Source organism: Carassius auratus, chromosome 14 (genome assembly GCF_003368295.1).
Source record: "Carassius auratus strain Wakin chromosome 14, ASM336829v1, whole genome shotgun sequence".
NCBI classification, from domain to species: Eukaryota; Metazoa; Chordata; class Actinopteri; order Cypriniformes; family Cyprinidae; genus Carassius; species Carassius auratus.
Window position 1 is genome coordinate 32872691 of NC_039256.1, and position 18495 is coordinate 32891185.

The 18495-nt window shown below is 36.2% G+C and overlaps 1 protein-coding gene across 1 annotated transcript in view; it reads left to right on the plus strand.

Annotated features, from left to right (window-relative positions):
• Positions 1 to 18495, plus strand: part of LOC113114358 (uncharacterized) — a 215847-nt gene that overhangs the window by 111172 nt on the left and 86180 nt on the right. The window contains exons 12-13 of the mRNA XM_026281269.1: positions 11827 to 12162; positions 12556 to 12795. Coding sequence (XP_026137054.1) covers positions 11827 to 12162; positions 12556 to 12795 — 576 coding nt within the window. The remainder of the gene's footprint in view (positions 1 to 11826; positions 12163 to 12555; positions 12796 to 18495) is intronic.

Sequence of the window (18495 nt, forward strand, 5' to 3'; positions counted from 1 at the left end):
CGCTTAAACAACACGTATTTAACGTGTATTGAATGCATTAAATGCGTGTGTTATATATTCATGAGGCCAGCCACCAAATGCTATCAAAACATACTTTACTGGTGTTCAGATCACATATTGATTACATCACATTTCACACGTGCAAATCACATCACGTGATTTAAATACCCTCTTCCCAGGCATCGGAACCAATGACTGCTCATCATGCATATAGACACATTATCTCAAATACACCACATTTCCTCCCCCATTAAAATCATACACCACATTATCAGTTCAAAAGCACCACATGTGTTCAAATTCTCAATTTCTAAAACGCTGTGGTAATTTAATAGTTCGTTTAGAGCGACGTAGACCCCCTGGACTTGGAATCAGGGGTTCTATTAGTTCAAGAGGTACCTCAGAGTCAAAAGTACCTGGAATTCCAGCACATCCAGAATCTTGATCATTGAGTTCAGCATTTTGAGCTTGATCATTAGATTCAGCAGATTGAGCAGTCTCCTTTTCATTTGGTAGCATTGAAATCTCTGAGGACAAAGTGCGTGGTCTCAATTGATCACCATGCCGTCTATACACAGCATCCGATGCTGGATCACATACCTTGTACGAAACAGGTCCTGTCTGTTGTGTAATCACTCCAGATAACCACTTCGGATCTCCTCCCACCGTACTTCGCAGGAAAACAGAATCATCCACAGCAAAGGATCTCTCTCTTGCCCGATAGTCATGTTGATTTTTCTGCAAATACTGTTTTCTGCGAACCGTCTCATGAATGTTTGGTTTCAGGAAGTCCAGCCTGGTGCGGATGTGTCTCTTTAAAAATAAATCAGATGGTGACTGACCTGTGGTACAATTAGGAGTTGTGCGATAGCGCAATAAAAATAAAGATAGTCTATCATCAATGCACATTTGTTCACTAGTCAATTTCTTCATACCCCTCTTGAACGTCTGGACATATCTTTCTGCCAAACCATTTGTTGCTGGGTGTTTTGGTGCACTTCTGGTATGCATAATACCATTCTGCTTCACAAATCTTTGGAATTCATCAGAAGTAAAAGTAGTTGCATTATCAGTCACGATTTGCTCAGGTAATCCATATGCAGAAAACAATCTCTTCAATCTGGTAATAGTAGCTTGAGAAGTAATCTGTGACATACGAAAAACTTCCAACCATTTAGAATGAGCATCAACAATGATCATAAACATGTTGTTCAAGAACGGACCAGCAAAATCCACATGCAACCTTTTCCAACACTCACCCGGGAATTCCCAAGGATGAAGAGGGACGTGACTTGGCATTATTTGTTCTTGTTGACAGATTTGACACTCCTTGCAAACTCTTTCTATATCCGTATCAATTTTAGGCCACCACACGTATTTACGAGTCAGAGCTTTCATTTTAACAATGCCAGGGTGTCCTGAGTGAATTTCCTGTAACACTGATTTTCGAAATTTGAATGGTACAATCACTCGTGTGCCCCATAGCAGACATCCCTGCTCTACTGACAGTTCATCTCTTTTCACGTAGAATACTTTCAAATCATCTGACACTTCAATTGGCCAACCTTCCATGACATAACGAAACACTTTAGAAAGTTCTTGATCTGTTCTTGTCATTCTGGCAATCTGTGCTGCATTTAGAGGAGCTTCTTGAAGATGGTTTGTCAAAAGTGTGTTGATATTTGCTGAAATGGCTTCTGTTCCTACATCAGTAATTTCAGGTAATGGAATTCGTGACAAGCCATCTGCATTTCCATGATCTTCTGCCTTGCGATACATGATATGATAATCATATGCCGACAAAATTATCGCCCACCGCTGAATGCGAGCGGCAGCCATCATTGGGAAATGCTTATGTTCACCAAACAGAGTCACTAATGGTCTATGATCAGTTATCAAATTAAAAAATCTTCCCCAAAGATACTGATGGAATTTTTTAACTCCATAGATCACACTCAAAGCTTCCTTCTCAATCTGTGAATATTTCTTTTCAGCAGGGGACAAAGTACGTGAAGCATATGCAATGGGATGCTCGTCACCATTTGGCATGATGTGCTGAAGCACCGCACCAATTCCAGAAGCGGAAGCATCACATGCTAAAGTCAAAGGCAGTTGTGGATCATAATATACTAGCACTTTGTCACTGGTGAGCAATTCTTTACATCTACTAAAAGCACCTTGTTCCTTTTTCCCCCAGCACCAAGCAGTTTGTTCTTTCAACAGTCTATATAGTGGTGCCAACACTGTGCTCTGCTGTGGTACAAAGCGTCCATAATAATTTACCAAACCTAAAAAAGCTCGTAGTTCCTTCACATTTGATGGTGCTGGCGCATCTTGAATAGCTTTTACCTTGTCTTTTGTCGGATACACCCCTTTTTCATCGATCACATGACCCAGGTACTCAATCCGTGTTTGTCCCCACTCACATTTACATTTCTTTACTCTTAAGCCTGATTCTTGAAGACGCTGTAAGACCTTGCAAATGTTTGTTAGATGTTCTTGCTCATCTTTACCTGTGATCAACAAATCATCCAAATACACAATCACTTTCAGATCTTTCATCAAATTTTCCATTATTCGTTGAAAAATGGAAGGGGCTGAACTGATGCCAAAAGCAAGACGATTATACACATATAATCCCTTGTGAGTGTTAATTGTCGTATACTTCTTAGAATCATTATCCAGCACGACTTGTTGATATGCTTGTGCCAAGTCAATCTTGGAAAACAACTTCCCTCCACTCAAAGTGGCTAACACTTCCTCGATCCGTGGCAAGGGATACACTTCAGTGTTGGCAGCTTGATTAACAGTGACTTTGTAGTCTCCGCATAAGCGAATTGTGGAATCTTTTTTTATAACAGGAACAACTGGAGCAGCCCACTCGCTGTATTTTACTGGGGATATAACATTCGCTTTTTCCAGTCTATCAATTTCCTTCTCCACCCGCTCTTTCATAGCAAAAGGAAGAGGACGACTTTTAAAAAACTTGGGTGGCACATCTGGTTTCACTGAAATAGTGGCTTTAATGTCCTTTAAAGTGCCCAGCTCATCCTTAAAGACTTCACTATATTTGTCCAGCACTTCTTGAATGGACCCAGGCTGCTTACTCACATGTCGAATTATCTTCCAATTCAGTTTTACCTCCTGAAGCCAGTTTCTCCCACACAGGTTTGGACCATTCCCTTTGACTACGATCAGTGGTAACTCATTCACTTGATCCTCATATTGTACAGTAGCTGTGAATTGACCCAACACTAGAATGCATTCACTGGTGTAGGTCTTTAACTTGACTCTAGCTCCCTCCAGTGGCAAATGGGCAAACGATCGTCTATACTCTTGTTGTGAAATGATGCTTACAGCCGCTCCTGTATCAATCTCCATCAATAAATCCTGCTGATTCACAGTAAAATTTACTCGGAAAGACTGTTTCTCAGTATCACTTAACATGGAAAACATTTCCAGCTCCGGCTCTTCAGCATGCATATAAGCTGTTACTTTGTGCTTGTTCTGTTGTTCAGCATATTTACTGTTAGGATGTGACTTCATTTTAACTTTGCAAGCTCTCTTTATGTGCCCAATCACTCCACAATTGTGACATTTAGAGTTTTTAAAATAACACTCCTTTGCATTATGATTTTTCCCTTTACAACGATAGCATTGTCTCTGGTTATAAACAGTCTTTGCATTTACCTTATGCACTGTTGTCGCTGAATCCTCTGTTTTCCTCAGCTGTTGCGTATCTCGATCTGCGGTTTCCATACTGTGAGCAACTTCAAATGCCCGTGCAAAAGTGAGTGTGTCTTCCGAAAGCAATCTTCGTTGACATGCTTCACTTCGGATTCCGCTGACAAAACGATCACGTAGAGCCTCATCCAAACTTGCACCAAAATCACATTTAGATGCACATTGTTTCAGTTCAGCAACATACTGGGACACAGTTTCATGGGGCTTTTGAACACAGCGCTGAAATCGGAAACGCTCAGCTATTATTAACGGCTTTGGTTCAAAATGGGCCTTCAGAATGTTCACAATTTCTTCAAACGTTTTTTCCTTTGGCTTCACAGGCTGAACCAGATTCCGTAGTAATCCATATGTGGACGCTCCCACAGCACTAAGCAAAGTCGCTACTTGCTTCGTATCATCCACATCATTTGCAATCATGAACAATTCTGCTCGTTCAATATATGCAGACCAGGACTCATTTTCCGGTTTATACTCATCCAATCTTCCGATTTGCGCCATGTCTTCTCACACTTTATCCTCGTCGCCAATTATGTTATATATTCATGAGGCCAGCCACCAAATGCTATCAAAACATACTTTACTGGTGTTCAGATCACATATTGATTACATCACATTTCACACGTGCAAATCACATCACGTGATTTAAATACCCTCTTCCCAGGCATCGGAACCAATGACTGCTCATCATGCATATAGACACATTATCTCAAATACACCACACGTGTTAAAAATCAGCGCGTATTTAACGTGTATTTCACGTACACGTGAAATACACGTGAAATACACCTGAAGTATGCATTAAAAATCAGTTTGAACAGGTCAATGTCATTGGCTGCTGTGGACTTGGGTCAATCCACTTCTGCGAGCTTAGAGGGGTGTACCATTCACAGACAGGCAACCATCATTTAACATGCTATAGATCAGCTTATTCAGCCTTATTATTTTGTCTTTTTTTGTATAGCCTATATAAATATTATATTTAAATTGCAGTTTTATGAAATATTTATTTTTTATAAATATTAATTACAATTATAGTTACAATTATAGATAGTATAAAGTTTATAAAAGTTATAAAAGTATTTTGTAATTAAACAGGACTTTTTTTTAGCTCTTGACTCTTGGCCGAAGTATACTATTTAAATACTGTTGCTTTCTGAGTGCCATACACAAAAATAACAAATCATAACTCCACGAATATAGCAAGGAGAGTCAAAAGTTATAGTCTGAATCTACTGCGACGATCCAAGGGGCTGTAGTATTTTATTTTGTCCAGCAGGTGTCTCGAGGTAACACTTTTTGTGTCTTTAGGTTAAGTGCTGTGATGCAGGTGTGGAAAATTGATTGTGATTAACCATGCTGCCTATAAGATGCTGGCTTTCTTACCCTCTGGAGGGAAGGAGATTGGGGCTTGGTCTCTGCTGGTCTTGCTGTTTGGTGGTCAGGCGGACTTTCTCACGCTCTCCAGTCCAAGGCTTGATGTTGTGTTTTTGTATCCTTATATTTTTTATGTTTTACCTCAATGTGGTTATGGCTGTTTTCTGATTAAAACACATATTTGTGCAAATTTGATTATGTTGTATGGACTCTCTATTCATGTTGCTACTTCTTGATCCATTCTGTCAAATGTTTAATAGAGCTCTCCAACTGATTCATGGGTTTAGGTATTATTTAAATATGAAAGTTCGTTATGGATTGTTTTGATTTTGGACTCATTTCAATCTTGAGAATCGGCTGTAAATAATAATATGCCATTTTTCACAATCAGAGCATGTTTCATGAACTTATAAAGGTAAAACCATGAGAGTATTGCAGCATGTGTGTATTTGGAGTATTTTTTTTTTATAATTTGATTTTTTTGTGTTGTTGACGCGTTAAAATTCACGTGAATTTGACCCTTTTGGCCTTCCATAGTTGGGTCTGCGGGTTGAAGAGTGCGCTGAAAGACGGGGAGGAAACCGGTCTGATGCCGGTCTCATATGAAATTTAAGAGGACTGACTCTGAGGCGATTGGATACCGGTTCCATACCCAACCATTCTTTTTTAAGAAATATATTTTTTGATAAACAAACCCAAAACTGGCTATGTCCTGGCTGGAGTGTGATGTGATTTGTGTCGTGCAGGTGCGATGGATTGCGTACAAACCAATAGGATGTCGGAATGGTATTTGTTTATACTTCTCATCCAACCACAATCAAATTCACTCCATCCGGATGGCACGATTTATCTGGATAGTTTTTTTTTATTTATTTTTTAATGATGACAAATGAAAACAATCCGAAAAGAAATAGAAGTAACAAACATATTTTTAAATTGTAAGGAGTAGAAAGTAGTAACTTGTGTGAAATTGTAAGGAGTAGAAGTAAAACGTCGGCTGAAAACTAATTACTCAAGTAAAGTATAGATACCCCAAATTTATACTTAAGTAATGTAACAAAGTATATGTACTTCATTACTTAACACCTCTGCTGATGAGAAGTGCGCTCTGAGAGAGTTCATGGATTCAAATGACTGATTTAATCTTAGTCTCTGTGTGGATTTATTTTATTATTCAAACCTACAAGCTATGTTTAATAAATGCAGGAATTTCCCTCATTCTTAACTTGAAAGCGGCAAGATTTATTAAAACCATGCGACACATAGTCCCCCTCAGAAAAGTTTTTAGGCCTGTAAATGTAAAATCTCATTGCATTTCCATGTTATTGATGAACTTACAGACCCTATAAAAGCAACTGATGCATGCTCTTAATCACTTAAACTGGTCCACCAATGTGATTGTGCAAGTGCTCCATTACCTCTCCCTTCTGTAATCGCGTGCCGGATCCGTTACCCTGCTTTGTTCCAGTACCTCACAATTTACAAATTAAAGGGATGGTTCCCTTTCAAATTCAATTTTGATAAGTTTTAGCTTACCTTAAGGACATCCAAGATGTAGGTTTCTCTGTTTCCGCAGTATTTCCCATTTTTATATTTTTTGGTCAAACCGTTCTTGTCTGTGACTCATATAATGGAGGTCTATGGTCACCACCTCAAAGAGTTTGCATAGAGGAGTCCAAATTAAACAATTCCCCATCGTAAGTGCACATTGATGACCTAAGACACGAAATGAGCAGTTTGTGTAAGAAAACGAACAGTATTTATATAGTTTTTACCTCTTGTACACAACCACATTCAACTGATCTGAGTGCGCGAGTGCTTCCTGATGTGACTTGTGTGCGCCCTTGGCTTAGTCTGCGCAAGCGCGGAAAGCGCCGGAAGTAATCTCTCACATGTGTACATCCACTCATTGTTTACACTTACTCTCTATGGTTTACACAGAGATTTCGGAAGTGTTACCTTTCACTGTGAAGATCTAAACATATTTAGAAATAAATTGTAATGGAAGACGATTTCAGTATATCAACAAACAAAGTTAAAAAAAAATTCACAACCATATTTATTTGAACCAGAATATACAGATCAAGTACTCAGGAGCGGTCCGCTGCAGCAGCACATCTTCAAGCCTCAGAGAGACGGATATCTCTTCAAAACTGGTGGATTTCTTATAGCAAATGTTGTGAGTTGCCAACAGAAGTGGAGAGCATATGTTGTCATGAATTGAACAACTACAAGACGACGACAAGGACATTGACAGTATCGCATCACACACCTGCCTGACTGAAGATCCTGAGTTGTCTCCGCTGTTGAGACGCAGCATTTTGCACGTTGTGTTTAGTTTGCCACATATAAACTGAAGGCGACGTCCAATGCCACGCTGTCAATAGAGTGAGTAATGTGTTGTATTTTCAATGTGCAAGTCTGAAGCACACCATAAAATAATTCTAGCAATTTACACAGGGCTAATACTATATACAGCTGTATATACAGATACACACCCAGGTATCGTATCAGTACTCGGTATCGGCCGATACCCTGAGCCCAGGTATCGGAATCGGTATCGGGAAGAGAAAAAGGGTATCGGAACATCTCTAGTAACAATTCACTCATTTTATCGATGCATCTTGAAACATTTTTGAATTGTGAATCATCGATTTCAGACAGTAATCAATATAAAATGCTAAGAAATCAATAGCAATTTCTATAGCGATTTAAAAATACTTTCAAAATATATGCACATTAAATTATTACAAGCACAAATGAATGGAGACCTTGAACAGTGTTTGTGACTCGCATCTCTCCTTCACGCGCTTCACTGTTTACCATCTGTGACTGTCACAGGATTGTGTTCGCGCTCAGTTCGTCTCACTGACACATTTTTGAGAAGCTGATGTGTGATCTCTCCTCAGGACTCGTGGCCAGTAATGCTAAGGTCAAGCAGTCTTGTTTTTCACTGGCTCTCAGTCATAAAGACAACATTACTTGAGCATTTATTGCATGGACGGAGCAAAAATGTAATGTGTCTAAAGCATTCACAGTTCCACTGAATGATAAATGTTCTTTTAACAATGTTGTTGAACCGAATGTAGGAAGGAAACTGTTCAAATAACCACGACATTAACAATAACCTCGAAGTAAAAGCGTGAGGTTTATCTGTTAATCAGACGCACTAAAGAGTTTGTTGCTACAGCAAACAGACATCGGGTGTGTTTTCTTTCAGAATCATAATTTGCCGATGCAGAGGAAAAGTTAAATACTGTAGCATTTTATCTTATGAAAATTATATAAAGAAGTGTTCACATTGTAAGAGAAGTGATCTCGCGCTCAGAAGCCTAATATTTACAAAGACATTTATCTCTGCAGCTAATCTAAATAAAAAGCAGAATGAACTGCTGAAACATCAAGACAGTAAACAAATCAAATTTAAGAATGATGCAGCTATAAGAGATCACTTTTACGGACTTTTAAATTAAATGTTCCCTTCTGGTGGAATGAACTCCCCAACTCAATCCGAGCAGCTGAGTCCTTAGCCATCTTCAAGAATCTGCTTAAAACACATCTCTTCCATCTTTATTTGACCCTCTAACTTTAACACTCACTATTCTAATGCTATTCTTTAAAAAATATAAATACCTTTCTAATCTTTTAATATTGTATTTTCTTTTCATTAATTATGCAATTGTATGTGTGTGTGTGTGTGTGTGTGTGTGTGTAAATACCTCTAACACTAACTTGCTCTATTCTTTTTTTATTCTATCTGTTTTCTTTTTATTTATTATATTAGTTAAAATCCCGTGCTGCGTGTACTGTGTTAACCTAACTGAGACTTGTTATAGCTCTTATATATCATTGCTCTTTTGTTGTTTTTGATTGTCTTCATCTGTAAGTCGCTTTGGATAAAAGTGTCTGCTAAATGAATAAATGTAAATGTAATGTAAATGATAACTGAAATATAATTGATTACATAACAGAAACTATAAAATATATGTCCTACCCAATTCTTTGCAGAAAATATAAATAATTGTTTGTAGTATATAAAACAATTATAAAATTGACCTTAGGAAAGAAATGTGGATTACAAATGATTGATTATTGTCCAGAAGTGTTTTTGATTTCTTATAGCAAATTTAAAGTAATAAATAAGAATTTCTTGTAAAAAATAAAATAAAAATTATATATATATATATATATATATATATATACATATATATATATATATATATATATATATATATATATATATATATATATATATATATATAATGAATACATACATAGGCCGACATGAAATTATTGCATCTAACAGAAATGATGGCTACACCCCTGGTGTGATAAATGTTAGCCTATTCATAATACTTTTAAAATCTTCTTAAAATGTCTACATATGCCATAGCATCATTAAACTAGCATCTAACAATGGACTTTTTTTTTCTCTAACCTATGGTTCTGTAACCCTAAAGGCTGCTGTGTAATTTTCCCCTGGACTAAGCATTTAAATAATCCTATGAATGCACTTAAAGAATGTAAATTCAATTCGTTTATCAAATTGAATTGTGAATTGAATTTAATATAATTGAATCATTCTTAAATTGAATCAAAAACCTGTGAATCATGAATTCAATCAATTTGATGTCAACCCAAAAATTCACTACCTTAATCCATAGAGTATAGAATTTAACCAAAACACATCCTTAATGTATATTTAATGACAAATTAAGTTCAGATAAATCAGATTAATCTAATTTCAGTCCTGTTGTTCTGAATGAAATGAGATCAGATGGCTGTGAAAGAGTGCAGCTGTAGTTGTAGTTTTCTCCTGCAGGTGGCGCTCTCTACATCAGCAGCTCTGAGCAGCTACAAACTCAACGAGTCTCATGAGTCTCTGCTCCAGTCAACAGAAGATCACAATCCTCTCTTCATTCACATGTGAACTGACTAGAACTGAGTCAAACAGCAGCACACACTCAATACACACAGCTGCATGTAGAGCTGATTCTGCTTTACTCTCAATCAAACTGTCCAGAGCATTTCATTAATACAGGAAAGATACTGTTTTATTTGATCTGAAACACAATCTGCGACGTCATGTGTATAAATAGTAATTTTACTTCACTCAGAAACAAATCCTGTCAACTAGTTGCTTCCAAAACAAGATTGTTTAATGTTCCTGATACTAGTTCTTTCTTTCTCTAGTTTCTCTTGTTTCAGATGTATTATAGTGCAAACTAACAGCATGTGTCTTCCCCCAGAAGAAGAAACTTCCTCTTTCCTCAGTGAAGCAGTCAGAGGTTTCCTCGTGTGTCAGTCGAGTGTGAGTCTCACCGTGAAGACGCTTGTCTTGATGAGAGCCAGAACACAGACGATCTGAAGCAGCGTCACACTCTTCTGCTGGGATTGAGTTCTTCTGAAACTGGACTTTAGAGAAATGATGCTCATCTTTGGACTGATGCTGCTGCAAACTGCTGCATGTGAGTCACTTTCACATCAGACTCTTATGATGCTGATCAATCGGATCAGTCTCTGAAATAAAAACATTTGAGTTAATATTACATTAAGAGTCTGCAGAGATCTAGTCACAGTGTTTTCTGAGCTTCTGAAACAGTTTGTATCAGTGGAGTATTAAAAAAATGTGAGAGGAAGATTTATTTTATATAGTATTTTCATAAATGCATTATGAAAATATAACTTATATTGAGGATTGATGAATGATGTCTCTTCATTAAATATGATATGATAAATATCAAAACACTATTAATAAAGAGAGAACTGTCGCAGTGTAATAGGATTCAGTAAAAAGTGCAGGACAAAGACAAATTCTTCATTATAAAAATGTCACGTTTACACGCATAAAGTGATTTAGAAAATAAAACTATGCAGACTGAGTCTCATTTGAATAAAATTAACATTACGATGAATGAGAATATAGAGACGAATTGACATCCCACTGACATCTTTAATAAAGTATATGTTTTATTGTAACAGATATTTTGTATCACACTCTAATTTGAGGTAAATCTGTGCAGCAGGGAGAGGCAACTCCGGTCCTGGAGTTTAGCTTCAGCCCTCATAAAAATCACCTGCATGAATCTATCAAGTAATCCCGAAACACTGATTGCCTTGTTCAGGTGTGTTTAAATTGGGTTGGAGCTCAACTCTGCAGGACAGTGGCCCTCCAGGACCAAAGTTGCCTATCAACTAAAGCTATGACGAAATCCTAGAGCTCTCTGACCCTCTTAGACAGGAATGTAATTACCACAATATAGGAAAGAAATGCAGTAAGGACATCGTTAAAACAGTCCATGTGACGTCAGTTCAACCATGACTTTACAATGCTACAAGAATACTATTTATTTTCAGTCAATAAATCCACATTTCCATCCTTCACCTGAACAAATTTCTACTATCATATATATCCCAGTGTAACCGTGTGCAGCTTCTCTCCTGTTATCTGAGGGAAGTCTCCGTCTGTATTATGTAACTGATTACACAAGAATGACCCTCACTGGACGCCTGCATGTAAAAGTTTAAAGTAGAGATGAAATGGTTCTGACAATGAGCATTATTGAGATGAACTGAGATCAGATCAAGAGTCTGTCTGATGTGTTTCTTCAGATGAACTTTAATTCTGTCAATGTTTGTGTAATTTGTGTCTGATTTTAATTCATGATGTCCTTAAATGTTGGAACATTTGTGTGTTTTGTTCTTCAGGTCTGGAGTTAAACTGCAGTTTTGATCAGTCTGTTCCCTGTTACACAGCTCTGGGACACAAACTCAATCTGATGATGGTGCAGGACGCTAGTAAATATGATCTGCAGTTAAAAAAGAGAATAAACAACACAGCAGATGGTTCAGTTTGTAGAGTAAAGTATGGCAGGATGAGGATGAGTCAGTGTGATCTTTATAATAACAGACCTGAAGTGACAGTCACTAATGGGACTGTGATAATAAACCGTGTGATCAGAACAGATTCAGGGAATTACAGATTAACACTCGTTCGCTCAGACGGCACAGAAACATCTCGAGATCTTCAAGTGATTGTTGAAGGTACAGAAACTCTCTCATCAGACTCATTACAATCTCATGTTCTCCAAAGATCTCTCTCTCGTGCAAATGAATCAGATGAATCTCTGTGAAGGTTTTTATTGCAGCTCATTATTAAATATCTGGAAGAATTCAGTCAACAGCATCTTCTCTTTCTTTGCACTGAGTCTGAGACTATTTTAAGAATGAAATACCAGCGTGTTGCTAACTGTGTACTGCATACTGCTTTTAAAAAATGACATGAAAGCATTTCAGACAGTAATTTGCTTCATTGTTGTCACATGACTGACTTACACTATCATATCAGATATAAATTTAGTTTAGAAATGTCTTGACTGACTCATTTACATAATATCAAGAAAGAGTCATGTGACTGTGATGTGTCCCTCCCTCCAGCTCCTATTGGCTCAGTGAATGTGTCAATCATCTGCTCCTCCAATCAGACTTCAGTGTTCTGCTCCTCTGAGGGAGATCAGATCATCTACAACTGGACTCTGAATGGAGAAATACTAGAAGGACCAATGTTTAGAAACAGCAGCATTGATCTGAATAAAGGAACTGAAGGAGACATCAGCTGCAGCGTGAAGAACAACGTCAGTCACGCACAGAAGACCATTAGACTCAAACCCTGTCCTGGTGAGATTTTAATACATGAATGTCAATGTATTTACTAAACAAAAGCCTCAAGAGTGTAGCAGAAAGACACAAAACCTGTCAGGAACACGTCAAAGTCATGTTTTACCCCCAAATTAGCAGAAACTCTGAAGCATATTTCAATGGATTGTGATGTTTTTTACTCCTCTAGGACTCTTTATAAAGGATTTTGAATGAAGTAAGAACAGATTTAGGCTGGAAGTGAAAAATAAACTTTAAAACCCTTTTTGGTAACACTTTAGAATAAGGTTTCATTAGTTAATGTTAGTTAACTACTTTCGTTAACATGAACTAAGCAAGAACAATCCTTCTACAGCATTTATAAGTCTTAGTTCATGTTAATTTCAACATTTACTAATGCATTATTTAAATCAAAAGTTGTGCTTGTTAACATTAGTTAATGCACTGTGAATTACCATGAACTAACAATGAATAACTGTATTTTCATTAACTAACATTAACGAAGATTAATAAATACAGTAATAAATGTATTATTCATTGTTTGTTCATGTTAATTAATACATTAACTAACATTAACTAATGGAACCTTATTCTAAAGTGTTACCCCCTTTTTTATTATTTGTTGAAATATATAGTTTATTATTTACATTTTATATTTTTCACTATTTTTTGTGCAAAAAAATATAAATTAAATGATAATAATTTTACCCCGAAATCTTATTTTTATTGCATAAATTAAATGAGAACTATTTTACAAACATTATTTTTTTTTTTTTGCATTTTGAAATTATTTTGTCCACTCACTAAATTGTATTTACTGTAATGGTTTACAATTGAGCTTTTTCTCTCTCTGTTTTTTTATTTTTATTTTTTGTAATTGCAGTTGTTTACAGAAATGATTGTTATTTTATTGTTATTTATACATTTTTATTTATATGTAATATGATCATTTAATCTGTAGAGTTTGAAGACAGACAGGTGTTTGTTTATTTGAACCCCAGTCGCTTCCACAGAGTAGTTGCTAATCTTCAAAGCCTCCACAAATCTGTACAAGACAAAATGGATGGAGAAGCACTGGTCTGGAAGTGTTTTTAGGTGTTTCTCAGATGCACTTGACCATAACTTTAAGGCAGTTCTCAAGATGCAATAAAACTAATGACTGCAATACATCTTTATGAAACTAAAGGACAGAATAAATGCAGAATATTACCTGGCCACCGCTATATCTTTTCCAATAGTGCTATATAATCTACATGTTCAGACCAGCACAGCATATTGTCAGGTTTCACACTCTTCACTTAATAATAATAATTTAATAATTGGTACTAGTTTGTGTGGAGGAAATTTTATTTTCTGTATTATTATTGTTTCACTGTACTAGAGAGTGTTCTTTAGAGTGCCTCTGATTGCTTCAGTGTGTGTGTGTGTGTGCAAGGGTTAAGGTTGGACAGAGATGTTATTTTAGTTTCTTAGACATCCTGGCTCCTTAGAAAAAGATTTGCATTAGATTCTTAGAAACGCATCTGGAGGACATGGTTGGACACCTTAAATGGGCACATGAATATGAATTATGACTGAATAAGAACAAAGCATCCGCATTTGATGAAGGTATAAATATTGAGTTTGGGTGTTTTCTCTTTGTTGCAGTCTATAGCCAACCCTGACTGACTGTATTAATGTGGACCTTTTCATGCAGGAAAATAAATATTATTTTTTTCTCATACCTTTAATTGAAATGGAAAAATTGCCACACCAGGTTTTTTTTTTCTTTTTATATCAGAAATATGATTTGAGGGATAAATACAGTCTAATGCCCCTAAAACATGCAATGAAAATTGATACAAAATAGTATGTACTACTTACTGTTTTGATTTTGGACTGATATGTGACGTACGTCTCCTTTACATGTTTCATGAGACTCAACTGGCCAATTAATTCTTTAAAATGCAGTAATTTCTATTAAAAGAGAAAGCAGCTGATTCTGTGCTGATGGTTTATTTCAGGGTCAACTACTGCAGCTGTGACCTCTGTGACCTCTAATGTGACCTCTAATGTGACCTCTGCAGTAACCAGCAGCTCACAGACATTAGAAAATGGTACAAGTTTCTCATCGGCTGGTATGAATGTCACCACGGATGTCACTCCAAGCCCTAAAGAGAGATGGAAGTTTGAGTGTTGAGCTACGACATATACAGTCAAATACAAAAAAAAAAAATATATATATATATATATATATATATATATATATAAATAACAATGGCACCCACAGGGAAAAACCTATATAAAAATATATGTTTCAATATAGGTTTTGATATAAGTTTTTAATATATGTGACATATATAAAATTGGCCGGTTTCCTATATAGGTACATATATGCACATATATATGCACCTATATGTTCACCTATAATAGTAAAATTAAAATCCATAGCTGCTAGACAACATAAATAAAAGTCCAAAATGTAGAAATGCACATTATTTAATCACTCAAGATCAATCAAATAGTACAAAACAAAAAATATGAGCTAGGCATCATGTATGACAGTCAAAAATGAGATATGAGCTACAAAATGACCAGATCCTGCCATTAGCTATATAGAAGACATATCTTGTATGTATAGAGCTTATATGTGGATAGACCTATATACTCTCAGAGACCTATATTTCCTGTATATGTACATATATGCACCTCAATTTTGCATATATGCAGCATATATAATATCATATATGTGCATATATGAAGCATATATGTGCATATACACTGCATATAGGTTTCATATATGCGCATATATCCACATATAGGTTCTTTCCATGTGGGCAGTGATAAAGACTATAGCTAATATGATTTTTAACTAATTCAATCTGCTGTTAAATTGCATGTAGTTGTTACAGTTGTTTTCGTGTGTGTGTGTGTGTGTGTGTGTGTGTGTGTTGCAGTTGGTGTAAATGAGCTGTTCGAGGCAGTTTTGGAGTTTGATTTAAATGACCTTGTGTTTTTCTTCCATAGTTTTGCTCATTGTGATTGCTTCTGGCTGCGCTGCTCTGATGCTGATTCTGCTGTTCATCATCGTATGTTGCGTTTACAAGAAAAAACAGTTGAAGTCAACACCAGGTCAGTCAATTTTGAATCTGTCGTTCATATACGAACTGAAGAAGGTTCAAATGTAGTACCATTCAATGCAAGCAGCAATTACAGAGCCAAACACATGGATTATTATGCATTAAAATGCGGAGAAGATTTGTTTGAACATTGATTTATTTGGGCATTGAACTCCCTTACAAACAGTTTCAAAGACAATTACACAAAAAGTAGAAACATTTTAGATCTTATGAAGATAATCTGAGACTGTTTTGGTGGAGATTTCATAAACTTTCTGTGAAAAGTTTAATTATTTATGCTGCGATGCCCAGGGAGTAGTTGGGGGTTCGGTGCCTTGCTCAAGGGTACCTCAGTCGTGGTATTGCCGGCCCGACATTCGAACCCACAACCCTAGGGTTAGGAATCAAACTCTCTAACCAATAGGCCACAACTTCCCCATAAAGGCCATGACTTCCCCATAACCCAGTGGTTAAAATTGGTTCAAAATGGACTATAGGCTATAAACAATATTCCTCAAGCATCATGAATGTATAGAAATATTAGTTTTTTGTTGTTGTTGTTTCAACCAGATTATTAGATTTAATCATAATATTTGCCAATTTATGTTTTGGCTAGTAGTACTTAAGTATGATCACATATAGGAATAGGAAGGTTAAAGTCGTTTGGCCTCAGTCATAAACCATGAACATAATTATTTTTTTATGTAAATAATTCATGAAGCTGTTGTGATTCACGTACGTGCAAATTGCTTAGAATTTAAGAATGCTTAGAAGTTTTATGTATGAGATCTAATAAATCGAAGATTAATGAATATCTGACCTCCCTTTCTGTATTATTAACTTTATCTCAATGCATTACATGCAAAAAGTCTGATATGTGAAAAACATTTGACCTGCATGATCTGTTATAAAGCTAGTTTTGAAGCTAATACTTAAATGATTGATACTGTAGCTGATCTGTTTCTAATGCCAGTGTTTTCCCATCAGCCCCTGCTGGAGATACGGAGCTCATTTACAATAATATTCCTAAGAAAAAGAATGAAAAGACGACAACAGGTAAGACACTCAATGAAGCTCAGAGATCTACTTTAGGCTACTCTGTAAAACAACACATTCTCAGTCATTGACTTAGTCACGTTACTGCCTAAATCTGAAGGTCATTCAGTCTATTACTAATTGGAAACAAAATCCTTCTAGCTAATTTAACGTTGCAAATTAGCATGATGTTGCTTTTCATGACTAAAAGAAAAGATTACGTGAAAACTATATTTCCATCTTTTAAAATCATTTAGTTTAAAAAAGTTTGAAAGCGGTTTATTAGATTTAAAATAATGTTTGAAACACTAAGACGGAGTCTGGTAAGTGGTCAAACCTTTTAGTCTCTTTTGCAGTTTATTCCTTTGCTCTGAATCCTTCAGTCAGTTTGTTACTGTGTTTTTTTCCACTTTTACACAAATAGAGAAGTGACTGAAACTGTCATCATTAGACTCTTTCTGCAGAATGACGGAAAGACTTGCAGGGTTGACTAGTCAAGCTCAACTAATCAATGCTAGGGTAAAACTGCATCTAATTTCCCATTCTGACAGAGAGTTTTTGTTTTATATTCATTACATTAATTCAAAAATGTTACTATTTTGATTTTGATTAAATTGTGTTATTGGTATTATTATTTTAAGGATAGAATAGGTGATTTTTTTATGCTGGTTGAATGTCCCAATAGCAATCACCAAGTTAGCAATCACCCTTGGTCCGAGGACTCTGAAAGTATGTATTTATGTTCCTCCATGCACCTTATTCACGCAGACATGATACATCATTGGCACGTAACATTACACTATTGCAGACACTATTGTTTTTGTAATAGTATGCGCTATGTACTGTAATGTTTCTGTGCATGAGACATTATCTAATCTGACAGAGTTGCATTAGTTTCTCATCGTGTCGCTGGTTATCCTCTGCTCTGCCAGTGTTGTTGATGTTTCTGGAGGAGGCGTGGCTTCGGAGAGTGATTTGTACGGAGAGTGGGATCTTATGAGTTCAAAGCAAGCTTGCTATACTAACTTCCCCTAAATCACCTACCCTACCTTTAATTGTTACATAAAATCTGTAATTTAATGAAAAAAAAAAACAGTCTGCCATTTTTAAAGGTTGTTAACAGTAGTTAAAGTATTTGGTCTTCAAATGTAAACTAAAACTTATTTTGTCCTCAGTGGAAACTGCAGCATTAGAAACAAAGGTTTAGTGGTTTAGAAGATGAATCTTATTTAATTTAGTAACGAAGCTAATTAATCTGTAGAGTAGGTTGTAGTTTAATAGTGTTGGGTTAGGTGATGAATGATTCGTTCATTGCAACCCGATCTCACGGCAATTCGTACATTTTTCACAAGGTGGCTTATTCATACTAATTCGTACGGCCACACTCGTACAAATTCATATGATTGTTACCAAATCGTACGTATTTTACGAGTTGCACAATTCTTATGAATTTGTACAAATGACCTACACCTAACACCGCCCCTAAACCTAACCGTCACTGGGGTCGTATAAAATCGTACGAGTGAGGTCGTACAAATTCGTACGAATAAGCCACCTCGTAAAATACGTATGAATTGGTCGTGAGATA